Genomic DNA, 13,466 nt, shown 5'->3' with positions numbered 1-13,466 from the left:
CCCAACTGTTTTAATCTGTCCAAATCCGTTCAGATCACAGACTTGAACTGTACAAATCCATCCAGATTCGTCAAGATCCATTCAGATCTGTCCAGATCCTGAACTTGACTGGCTAAATCCTGGACTTGAGCCCCCAAATTCAGTTACGGAGGGGGAACGGCCTAAATTCTCTGATACTTAAACCAAACAAGTCCCACACTGCTATTACGGGTGTGGAGATTCCTTTCTAATAGCTACCCCTGAAACACCCAGAGAAGCTTGCCTTTCCCGTCGTAATCTGTTAAATTAATGATGAAAGGAAAGGAAAGGAAATCCCTGAGATCCACTTTATAAATCACAAGTAAGAATTTATTTATTTAACCTTAACAATGAACAAGTTAAAACAGATACTAACAAACTGAACAATTTCCCCCACGTTATACTACTCCCCAACTAAACTAAAGTCTACTGGAGTACAGTTCAAATAAACACAAGTCCCACTTAATAAATCCAATTAATAAGAACACAATAACTTAAAACTTAATCTCTCCAAGTTGACAGAGACTGTCTTCTGAGACCTCCTGCTTTCTCCAGCCTTTCTCCTGACGATCTTCCTTTACAGATGTCTTTCTGTAATTGCTTCTGTGAGGATTTTTAGCTAAACTACCGTGGTACCTTTAAATTAGATGAGCTTTCTCTGAAAGCAAAAGGTGCTGTCTTATGGCAGTTGGCTGTCTCCCTCTGTAGCAATTTTCAAAAGACACTTCTTTAAATACTGCCGATGATGCAACAAATTCTCACAATATTATTGGATTTAGGCCGTCAATGCAATCAGATTTAAATTTGATAGGTTTTGTAAGTGCCTAAGGGCTTGGTTTAAATTGATTGACTAAATTTGAACTTGTCGTCAAAACATCAAAACAAGTCTGAGGTTTTGCCTTTCACCTGTAAGGTCCTATTGCTACAAGTGTTTCCATTACAAGTACTTTCTATAATTGCACCCTCTGGTTAATCAAAGACCAACATTTTAAAAATCTCTACGCACAAAAAACAAATCCTTTGAAAGGACCACGGCACTGCATTGCCCGATATGTGGATACCTTGAAGCATTTCTGCAACTTCTTCCATTTAGATAACATTTTGCTTTTCTTTCTGCCAGTATGGACAATGTTGCATTTTTCCACATTGTTCTCCAGCTGCCAATTTTTGTTTACTCATCTATCTACTTCCCTTTACAGCTATTTTGTGTCCTCACAACTTGTTTGCCCATCTGCCTTCATACCATCAGCAAATTTGATTATAATACACACAAGTGCTTCATCTAATTCATTAATGCAAATTTTAAATACCTAGGTCTTCGCCCTGATCCCTGTGGCTCTCCATTAATTTCAGTCTGTCAACTTGAAAATTACCTATTTATCATCTGACTCTGTTTCCTATTAGTCAGCCAATCCTTTATCCATACAAATGGACATTGGGCAGTGCATTGAGTATTGGAGTTGGGAGATCATATTGGTTGCACAGAACATTGGTTCAGCCACTTTTGGAATACTTCATTCAATTCTGGTCTCCCTTCTATAGCAAAGATGTTTTTAAATTTGAAAGGGTTCAGAAAATATTTATGAGGATGTTACCAGGGTTGGTGCATCAGAGGCTGAGGGGTGACCTCATAAAAGTTCATAAAATCCTCAGGGGCATAGATAGGGTGAATAGTCAAGGTCTTTTCCCCAGGGTAGGGGAGTCCAAAACTAGAGGGCATAGGTTTAAGGTGAGAAGAGAAAGGTTTAAAAGCGACCTAAAGGGCAACTTGTTCACACAGAGGGTAGTGCATGTATTGAATGAACTGCCAGAGGAAGTGGTGGAGGCTGGTACAATGACAACATTTAAAAGACATCTGGACAGATATATGAATAGGAAAGGTTTAGAGGGATATGGGCCAAACGGAACTAGATTAATTTAGAATATCTGGTCAGCATGGACAAGTTGGATTGAAGGGTCTGTTTCCATGCTGTACATCTCAATGGCTGTATAATTCCAATGTATCATCCCAGTAGCATGCTCTCCTGTGCAGTCACTTTTTATACAGCAGCTTTCAGCAATAAAGAAATTAAGGGATACGGTGAGAACGTGGGTAAGTGGATCTGAGTCCACGAAAAGATCAGCCATGATCTTACTGAATGGCGGAGCAGGCTCGAAGGGCCGGACGGCCTACACCTGCTCCTAGCTCTTATGTTCTTATGTTCTTATCAAATGCCTTTTCAAAATCCAACTGCACATCTGTAGCTTCATCTTCATCCATTTCACTTGCTATGTCCTCAAAAATTCTAATAAATTGTCAAGCATGGTTTCCTTTCACAAAACCACTTTGACTCTGCCTGATTGTATTATGACATTCTAAATGTCCTGCTATTACATTCTTAATAGGGGATTCTGGCATTTTTTTCAATGACTAACATTAGGTTAACTGGCATAAAGCTTTTGCCATTCTGTCTTCTTCCTTTCTTGACCTGATGTATTACATTTTCAATCCACGGGTGACTTTCAAGAATCAAAGGAATTTTGGAAGATTGCAATCAGCTTATCTGATATCCCGCAATTTAGGGGTTCTGGTTTGCGATCAGTAATCTGCTGATTTTTATGTGGTTCGAATCACCCCCAGATCCCTGGTTCTGACACTGGTCTTATTTAGGAATGTGAAATGAGGAAAGCAGTAGACAGGTGTTTCAGGGGCAAAGGAATCTCTGTGTTTATTAAATACAAAAGTATATTACAAAAATAAAAGCAAATACAACAAACAATGAAATTGACACTTTCAATTATACAGCGGGTTGTAACTAAGTGCACTATTAAATGAAATACAGGTTAAACACTTTTAGAACTAAACAAAGGGTTTTGATCACAGAAACCTTTAGCCAGGCTTCCTATCCTTGGGGTCTCTGCATTGTCACCACCCACCCTCCCCTCCCTGCTAGCTAGGCTGGAAACCTTGGGGTCTCTGGAGTATGAAGCTCGCCAGTTGGGGATAAGCATGATTTTGAAGTACAGCTGGCCATTTCCGCTTGCTGTACCTGGTACCTCACTGAAGACTTCAGATGGTGTAGGCCTTCAGTCTGGGTCAGTCCACTGATGCGGTAGGATGCGTAGTGGATTAATCAAGTGAGTACTTGGTTGTCCTTACTTTGTGGTGGTTTTTGCAAACCAGTTTTCACAACAGGTTGTATCTGATGCTTCGTGGTGTCGGTCGGATCAGTGACTTTCGGAGGTTGTTGGTTGTCAGATCTGCTGGTCGAGGTCGGTCACTGTTGGTTATCCTAGTGCGGAGCAGGCCTGTATTGGTAGGTTTTGGGATTGCTGTGGGGGGTCCCTCTTCCAGAGATATCTGTGCAAATAGTTCTCGGGGAGAATCACCCCCAGGTGAGATCAGGACCTGTAATTATACTAATTGCAGATCTCTTATCTTCGCGCCAAATCTGCGCTTACTATTGTGTTACTGGTGTTCCCTTTGAGGCAATTGGCTTCCTGATAGTTAATAGTAGGTGTGAATGTATTTTGATTAAATGGAATGTCTGGGATCTCTGTGCATGAATATTGACCGAATCTGAATGTTTAGTATCTGCAAAGGCTCCATTCAGTCTGGGTTGGGTAGGGTTTAGGCCTGGTTGTTTGTTCTTTTAGAGTGAATGTGTGAATTGAATTTTCAGGCTGAACAATGATTCCAAGCAGCTATCTCTGTGTCTGTGCAATTTTCCCAGAGCATGGCCAAGATGCCCTTTACTTTTAAAATTATTTGAAAAGTCCTGGATTTTGGTCCAGTATTTCAGAATATGGAGATTTTTGCTCAATCCCACAGCAGCCAATTTGTTTAAGGTCATATAATGCAAGAGATCAGGTCCAAGGATTTCATTCAAAAACAGAAGTTGCTGACAAAACTCAGCAAGTCTGGGAATATCTGTAAGGGGAAAGCAGAGTTACCATTTCAAGCCTGGTGACTCTTCAACAGAACTGATTTGTTGGTTAGTTTTCCCATTAGTTTTCCTATTATTTTTCCTGTAATTATTGTTTCAAGCTCCTCCCTTCCTTTTTGCCCCTTGATTTCCTAATAATTTCAGAATTTTTTGTGGCTTCTACCAAGAAGATAGATACAAAATCATTTTTCAAAGCCTTTACCATTTTCTGTTTCCCATTATTAGTGCTGTAGTTCCACCCTCTGAGAGATTACTGTTCTGTTAGTTACTCTTTTCCTTTCCATATACTTGCAGGAGTTTTCACTGTCTGTTCTTTACTTCTTGCTACCTTTCTTTCATACTCCAATTTATCCCCCTTTACTTTTGTTTTAGTCGTTCTTTGCTGATTTCTAAACCTTTCCTAACTTTTAACCACTCCTAATCTTTGCAGCATTGTGCATTTTTTCTCTCAATCTGACATCACTTATTAATTTCCTTACCTAGCCTCCTAATAAATAGTCTTTTGTCCTCAGTGTAATATATCTTTGTTGAGAATTGTGAAACATTTCCTTAAATGTCTGCTACTACATCTCTACTGTCCTTCCAGGGTCACAGGACTCAGAACATTAACTCTGTTTTCTCTCCACAAATGCTGCAAGGTGTAATGAGTTTCTCCAGCAATTTCTGTTTTTGTTTGTTACTCAGTCCACTTTTGCTGACTCCATCTTCATATTGCTGTAATGGCCTTACTAAAGCTTAAGAAAGTAGTCACAGACCTGCATTTCTCACTCTCAAACTGAATGTAAATTCTGTCATATTATGATCACTCTTGCCCAGAGAATCCTTTCCTTTATGGTCTTTAATTAATTCTGTCTCTTACACATTATCAGGTCCAAAATAGCCAATTTCCTGATAGGTTCCAGACATATTGTTTGAAGAAAAACCGAAAGAACTGCGGATGCTGTAAATTAGGAGCAAAAACAGAAGTTGCTGGAAAAGCTCAGCAGGTCCAGCAGCATCTGTGAAGAAAAAATCAGAGTTAACGTTTCCGGTCCGGTGACCCTTCCCCAGAACACTGGACCTGAAATGTTAACTCTGATATTTTTCTTCACAGATGCTGCCAGAACTGCTGAACTTCTCCAGCAATTTCTGGTATTGTTTGAAAAAATTGATTTGAATATACTCTATGAACTTGTCCAATAGACTACCTTTACCAATTCAATTAGTTAATTAGTGTGAATATTAAAGTTACCCTTGATTAGTTTGTTACCTTTCTCGCAAGCCTTCCATTATTTCTTCCTTTATACTCTGTTCTCCAGTATTGTAGCTGTTCAGGACTAATAAGTTACTCCCACCAATACCTTCTTTCTCAGAATTGCCAGCATATAGCATAACACTTGCATATTCCAATATGTGAATCATGACTTGGTAGTACAAAACTTGAATATAGCTGAAAACAGCTACATGCTATTGAAATTTTTCATATTGCATTCATCAGGACTGAATCTCAAGAATACCAAATCTCAAAGGAAATAACAATTTATACTGAATGAGAAATAGAGTATAATTGAATGGCAAGTCAATTCTGATTGACAAGACTTTGCCATGGAGAATACAATATGCAACAGTAACCCCAAAGCTTTTATTTAAATCCAGTGCATACAGATGTGAATAATAATCTAGTGTTTGGTAATGCAGCTCAAGCTTGTCTTTGGGTGGTTGTGGGGTGTGCAGGGCACAATACCCAGTAGAGCAACAAATTTAAAGCTTTTTTTTTAATTGATTCATGGGATGGAGGTGTCACTGGCTGGACCAGCATTTATTGTCCGTGTCTTATTGCCCTTCAGAAGGTGTGGTGGGATGCCTTCTTGAACCACTGCAGTTTTCGGGCTACTTTTTTGTCTCTAAATTGGCAATCACAATTCAAGCATCACAGAAAATAATAAATCTCTTGACTGAAACTTAAAGTGCAACCAGAGACATTGGTGGGTTATGGGAGAAGACAAATCCTTGAAGCTCAAAGCTGAGGGTAGTTGGTGAACGGCATGCCTGAAATGCACTCTGCTTAGAATCCTGGTATCTAGATTGCCACAGAAGATGGGATAATGCAGGTCATTATTGAGAATAACTGGCATAGATAAGGAAAGAATTAACTCCATGGATACATCCTGAATGCAGCTGCTTACTCTGTGATGAAAGTCATAGTGTCAATAAATAATCATTCCATCTAACTGCTTGCTGATTTTGGGTGCAATGTTGATCATGTTAACTGTTTAGCTTTTCCCTCATACACAAGGCTGCCCATGTTTGTGAAGAGGACAATCCAACTTCCATGGAAACATTTCAGTGACATGGCTGACTTAGTTTGAAATAAATCTAAAAGTGTCACCATACAAAAGATATTCCATGCTGCTAAATTTTTGATCATGTTCTGCAATATCACTGGTATTTATCAAGGTGCTATCTCTCAGCATTCAATTTCTGTATTACCTCCTTACACAGGGCCCACAGTGTTGGAGGTATTCAACACACTGCTGCGACATCTTCGCCTCAGCATTGACTATGAACTCACTGGCAAGTATGATTCAACCACCAATGTCAGTAACCAGATCATTAAAGAGCATGAGGAAAGGACTTTTCAGGAAGCTGTTATCAAGACCATTGGTAAGTGAACAACATCCTCTTGCTTTAGTCTATCTTAGCCTTTTACTCATTCTTAGCAATTGGGTAATGCAAAGAAGCCTAACTTTCTGCATATCCCGACTGAACACCAGAAGGGGCACATAACACTGTTAAGTACGATTACTTCTTACGAATTTCTAGCTTCCTAGAGTGGGAAGTAGAAAGGTTGTTAAGGTTTATCAACATAATCTATGGTAAGTTGGATGGTTAACTCAATTGACTAGAAAGCTGGTTTGTGATGCAGAGTGACGTCAATAGCTTAGGTTCAATTCCGGCACTGGCTGAGGTTACCATGAAGGACTGTACCTCTGCCCTCACCTGAGACATGGTGACCTCAGGGGTCTAATGCGAGAACAGCCCTATGATCTGGTAAGACTATGGCAACTTTATCTTTTACATGTGTGATTGGCCCGGCAGACTGCTATCAATATTGGTGAGAAAAACATTTTTGAATCGATGTCCAAAGAAGCCACGATTCAGTGTTAATCCATCTTAGATGGCAAATTGGTGATATTCAAGTGCAAAGCTCTCCCAAAAACAAATTTTAGAAAGACATTGTAATCTGGTTCACAAGAAATATAAGCACTTAATGAAATATATACCGTCACAAATAGCCTTGAGACAGTATATCTTTGAGGCCTTGTTCATCATAGCCAGTGACTTCAACCAGGCCAATCTCAAGAGTGTGCTACCAAGAAACCACCAACATGTCACCTGCCTCACCAGAGGCCCAAAATCCCTGGATGATTGGTACACAACCATCAAAGACGCCTACCACTGCATTCCCTGCCAACATTTGGTAAATAAGACAAAAAGACTGTGCTTCTTCTCCCAGCTTATAAGAGAAAGTCATACATTGCTGGACTGAGGTAATGGACATGTAGTTAGTAAGTTTGCAGATGAACTAAAATTGAAGGCGTAGTGGACAGGGAAGAAGGTTATCTAAGGTTACAAGGGGATCTTGATCAATTGGGCCAATGGGCTGACAGCGGCAGGTGGAGTTTAATTTGGATAAATGTAAGATGTTGCATTTTGGTAAAATGAACAAGGGCAAGGCTTATACAGTTAATAGTAGGTCCCTAGGTAGTGCTGTCAAACAGAGAAACCATGGTTCAGCTACATAGTTCTTTGAAATTTGCATCACAGGTAGATAGGGTGGTTAAGAAGGTGTTTAGCATAAAAACTGAAAGAACTGCAGGTGCTGTAAAACAAAAACAGAAGTTACTGGAAAAGCTCAGCAGGTCTGGCAGCATCTGTAAAGAAAAATTAAAGTTAGCGTTTTGGGTCCAGTAACCCTTCCTCAGAACTAATGGTAGCTAGGAAATTGTTGGTTTGATGCAGAATATAGGGTGGGGGGAGGGGGTACGACTAAACGATAGGTGGAGATGCAGCCCAAAGAGAGAGAAGAGCAGTTGGATAGACAAAGGAGTTGATAATGATATGTCTAGGAGAATGCAGTTATATTGGCAGCATTCTGACCCATTGACCAGCACCTTCAGCTGTTTCAACAATTTCCTTACCTCTGAAATGAGCCCAGAAATGGGATGTTCGCTGATGAGAACTTCTCAGTTACTGAAACAATCTGAGTCTAAATGCAGCCAGACCTGGACATGATTGTGATTGAGCTGAGAAGTCGCAAATAATATACATGCCACACAAGTTCCAGGCAATGACCTTCTCCAATAAGCGAGAATATAACCATCTGCCCTTGATGTTCAGTGGCATTGCCAAAGCTGGATCTCCCAATGCCAACATGCTGCGTGTTACCAGAATGTGAACCAGACCAGTTTTGAAAATATTATAGCTACAAGATTAAGATAGAGGCTGGGAACTCTTCAACGAGTAACTTGCCTCCTGTTTCCCCAAAGCCTACCTACTGTCTACAAAAACGTACAAATCAGGGCTGCGTTTGAATACTATTCAATTGCCTGGTTCAGTGCAGCTCCACCAACATCCAAGAAACTCGACAATGTTGAGCCCGCTTGATAGGCACCCCATGTGTCGCCTTCAACGTTCACTCTCTCCACCACCAATGGTAGCAGTGTGTACTACCTACAAGGTAAGATCATAATAAAACCATAAGAAAGACGAACAGCAGTAGGCCTGCTCTGCCATTCAATTGGATCATTGTTGACCGACTTTCCTCATGTCCATTTTCCTGGGTTCTCCCCACCTTCATTCTTCATTCCCCTACTCATCAAGATTCTATCAATCTCAGCCTTAAGAATGCACAAAAACTCTGCCCCCAAAGGTTTCTATAGCAAGGAGTTCCAAAAACTCAAAACCCTCTGAGAGAAGAAATTCCTCTTCATCTCATTTAAAATTGACATCTCTTTATTCTGAGACTATGGAATCTGGTCCTAGTCTCTCACATGAGGGAAAACTTTCCTTCAGCATTTAACCTGTCAAGCTCCTTAAGAAAACAAGGTGTAGAGCTGGATGAACACAGCAGGCCAAGCAGCATCAGAGGAGCAGGAAAGCTGACGTTTCGGGCCTAGACCCTTCTTCTGAAGGTTATCTCAGATTCTCCAGCATCTGCAGTTCCTACTATCTCTGAAGCTCCTTAAGAATCCTGTATGTTTCAATGAGATCACCTCTCATTCTTCTAAACTCAGTGAGCAGAGTCCCAACCTGTTTAGCCTTTCCTCATAAGCCATACCAGTGATCATCCAAGCGAACCTTCTATGAACTGCTTCCAACTAAATTATATCCTTAAATAAGGTACCACAAATTCTCACAGTAATCCTGGTCTTTGTATAGTTGCAGTAAGACTTACCTACTCGTATACTCCAACTCCTTTGAAGTAAGGGCCAACATTCCATTTCTTTTCCTGATTATTTGCTACCTCTGTGTTCGTTTTTTGTGTTTCATGCACAATTGCCTCCAAGTCCTTTTGTATTGCAGCTCTCTGAAGTTTTTTTTCCATTTAAACTATGTTCTGTTCCTTAGTTTTCCTTTCCAAAATAAACAACTTCACGTTTTCCCACATTATACACCATCTGCCCACTTACACTTACTTCGTTGACAGAAATCTTCCAAGCTTATCTGAACATAGGATTATTCCCAGGAAACTGGATGACTGTAAATGTGATGCCATTGCATAAGAGAAGGCCAAAGGACAACTGAGGAAACTATAGACTTATCGGCTTGACATCAATAGTGGGAAAACTGATGGAGGCCATAATATGGGATAAAATAAATATACATTTACAGAAAATAAGGTAATAGTAGACAGTCAATATGGTTTTGTCAAAGGCAGATCACATCTGACAAATGTAATTGAGTTCTTTGACGAGGTGACGCAGGCAGTGGATAAGGGTAGTGCTGTGGATGTTGTATATTTGGACTTTCAGAAAGCATTTGATACAATGTCACATGGCTTTTTCGTTAGAAAATTTGAAATGTTTGGAATTGATGGGTCCTTGGCAGCCTGGGTTACAAGTTAGCTAAAAGGTTGGAAATAGAGGAAAGGTTTAAATGGGCATTCTCAGACTCAGGATGAGTTGAAAGTGAGGTTCCCTAGGGAATTTTGTTGTAACCATTGTCTTTTCTGATTTATATAAAAAATTTGGAGGTGGGTGTTGTGTGCAAAATCTCTAAATTTGCAGATGATACTAAGCTAGAGAGAACAGTGAATTGTGAGGGTGACACTGAGTGATTTCAGAGGGACACTGACAAGTTGGCCAAATCGACAGATACCTGGCAGATGAATGAAAAGAAGTGAAAGGTAACGCATTTTGGGAGAAGAAACATGGAGAGTCAATACAGGCTCAATGGTACAACCTTGACGGGGAGCAGAGGGACCTCAGGGCTCAAGTACATAATTCTCTGAAGGTGGCCAGGCAAGTTCATAGACCATAGAATCCCTACAGTGTGGAAACAGGCCCTTCGTCCCAACAACTCCAGGCCCTCAGAGAATCCCACACAGATCCATCCCCTATAAGCCATCTAATCTACACATCCCTGAATACTATGAGCAATTTAGCATGGCCAATCCACCTAGCCTGCACATCTTTGGACTGTGGGAGGAACACCTGAAGGAAATCCACGCAGACACGGAGAGAATATGCAAACTCCACACAGACTGTCGCCCGAGGGTGGAATCAACCCGGGTCCCTGGTGCTGTAAGGCCACTAGCCACTGTGCCGCCCCAGTTGAAACAGTTGTTAAGAAAACTTATAGGATCCTTAGATTTATAAATAGCAGCATAGAGTATAAAAGCCAGGAAGTGATGCTATACCTTTGTAATCATTGGTCAGATCATATTTGGAGTATTGTGTTTTGTTCTGGGCACCTTATCTCAAGGAAGAGTGTTAAAACTCTGGACAGAATATAAATTTGGCTTTAGTATATTGCAGTCATTGCAGGAATTCACCAAGGTGCCTTAGGCAGCATCTTCTAAACTCATGTCCACTAACATCTTGAAGGGCAATGGCAGCAGATATGTGGGAACAACACCACCTGCAAGTTCCCCTCAAAGCCATTCGCCTTTCTAACTTGGAAATATATCATTGTTCCTTCACGGTCACTGGGTCAATATCCTGGAACTCCCTTCCTAAAAGTACTGAGGATGTATCTATATCCCATCAGTATCATTGTTTCAAGAAGGCAACTCACTACCATCTTCATAGAATCCCTAGAGTGTGGAAACAGGCCCTTCGGCCCAACAAGTCCACACCGACCCTCAGAGCATCCACCCAAACCCATCCCCTATAACCCACCTAATCTACACATCCCTGAACACTATGGGCAATTTAGCATGACCAATGCACCTAACCTGCACATCCTTGGACTGTGGGAGGAAACCGGAGCACCCGGAGGAAACTCATGCAGACACGGGGAGAATGTGCAAACTCCACACAGACAGTCGCCTGAGGGTGGAATCGAACCCAGGTCCCTGGCGCTGTGAGGCGATAATTAGGGATGGACAGTAGATGCTGGTCCAGCCAGCAACATCCACATCCAATTATTATGATCCCAGCTGATGTTAATGTCAGGCACGTCAGATCCCTGAGTGAAACCTGGTTTCATGGACCCTAATTTAGTTTCTTTTGACCATGAAGGTTAGTTACTGAACACATTCATAATAGCGTGTCATTGTACTTTTAACTCAAAAAAAATTATTAAACAAGAAAAACATGAACATTATTACACCCGAAAAAATGGTTGCAAAAACACTTCATTACAATCATTAGCAAGGATTCAAATTTGCAATATTCCTTTTATCTCAGCAACATCCTTACAAATACCAAAATCTCCAGTGAAGTGTTACCACTATCTCCACACCAGGGCTTCTTGCTCAGGCTGGTACAGCTGCACACAGTCTCTCCCGATGATTTTCTGCATATTCATACTGCTTTTTTCCTGCAACTGGTGTTTCTTCTCGAGATACATAAAATAAACTAAGCAATCACTTTTAGAGTCATGCATACAGTCATACTGCAGGGAAACAGACCCTTTCGTCCAACCGTCCATGCCAACAATAATCCCAAACAAAACTGGTCTTACCTGCCTGCACTTGGCCCATGTACTTTTCCAAATGTCTTTTAAACATTGTAACTCTACCCACATCCACTACTTCCTCTGGAAGTTCATTCCACACACGAACCACTCTGTGTAGAAGTTGCCCCTCATGTCTTTCTTAAATTTTTCTCCTCTCACCTTAAAAATATGCTCCCTAGTCTTGAAATCCCCCACTGTTTGGAAAAGACACCTACCATTCAGCTTATGTATACCCCTCATGATTTTAAAAACCTCTATAAGGTCACCCTTCAACCTCTTCCACTCCAGTGAAAAGAAGTCCAAGCCTATCCAGTCGCTCCTTATAACTCAAAGCTTCCATTCCTGGCAACATCCCGGAAAATTTTTTCTGAACTCCCCCCCACCCCCCAGCTTAACAGTATCCTTCCTATAACAGGGTAACTAGTACTCCAGAAGAGGCCTCACCAATATCCTGTACAACCTCAACATGACTTCTTCAACCCTATACTCAATACAAACATGATTGATCTTTTGTCACAAATTCACTTTCTCAGCTGCTCCACATGCTACTTCATTCTCTGAGAAACCAGACATTTAACTATTCCAGTTTTAAAGATACTCAATGTTGGAGCATCCACAGTTCAGTAAAAACAGCCTCTCAGTATCTACTCTGTTGACTCCTTTCATCATTAATTCTGTTTTTCTCTCCTCAGATGCTGCTGGGCCTGCTGATGTTTCTAGTATGATCAGTTCTTGTTTCCATTCTGAATTATGTATATGTTTCAATCCAATAAATTCACATTCTTCTAAACTACAGACAATATGACCCCATTTTTCTCAGCTTCTCTTATGGCAAAAACCAATCCAGTTAACCATTGCTATTCACCCGCCATGAAAGTATATTCTTCATTAAATATGGATACCAAAGCTTCACACAGTATAGAACATAAAACAGAGAACTGTACAACACAGGAACGAGCCCTTTACTCTAAAGCAAATTTATGAAATCAGTTTCTAGCATGTTCTTGGTTTGTAAGGCAATCGAAGGTTTCAGGAAGCAGGCAAGACAATGGGATTGAGAAACATTGCAGTTGTTATCGAATGGTGGAGCTAAACAGCCTAGTTCTGATCCTATATCTTGTGGCCTTATGGTCAGTCTGTCTGTCTGGTGCACACCCAGTGATTGACTAACTTGTTTGGAATATAAAATATCCTTTTATTGTCCTTTCTAGATGTTTCACCTCTTTTGAGCTTCATGAAACTACTTCCCATCTGTTTATTTCCGAAGTGTAAAACCTTGTTAAAAGTGAATGTACACAAACAGCTAATGCTGTGCTGACAGTGTGCAGTGACTGTTGCTGACAGTGTGCAGTGACTGTT

At 40.7% G+C, this 13,466-nt stretch overlaps 1 protein-coding gene across 2 annotated transcripts in view; it reads left to right on the top strand.

Annotated features, from left to right (window-relative positions):
- LOC109923218 (protein EFR3 homolog B-like) overlaps nt 1–13,466 on the top strand; it is a 135,058-nt gene that overhangs the window by 53,095 nt on the left and 68,497 nt on the right. For both annotated transcript variants that reach the window (XM_048601040.1, XM_048601039.1), the window contains exon 10: nt 6,426–6,587. In XM_048601040.1, coding sequence (XP_048456997.1) covers nt 6,426–6,587 — 162 coding nt within the window. The remainder of the gene's footprint in view (nt 1–6,425; nt 6,588–13,466) is intronic.

Source organism: Rhincodon typus, chromosome 9, assembly GCF_021869965.1.
Source record: "Rhincodon typus isolate 14 chromosome 9, sRhiTyp1.1, whole genome shotgun sequence".
In the NCBI taxonomy this organism is placed as follows: Eukaryota; Metazoa; Chordata; class Chondrichthyes; order Orectolobiformes; family Rhincodontidae; genus Rhincodon; species Rhincodon typus.
This window is presented reverse-complemented; position numbering and strand designations above follow the sequence as displayed.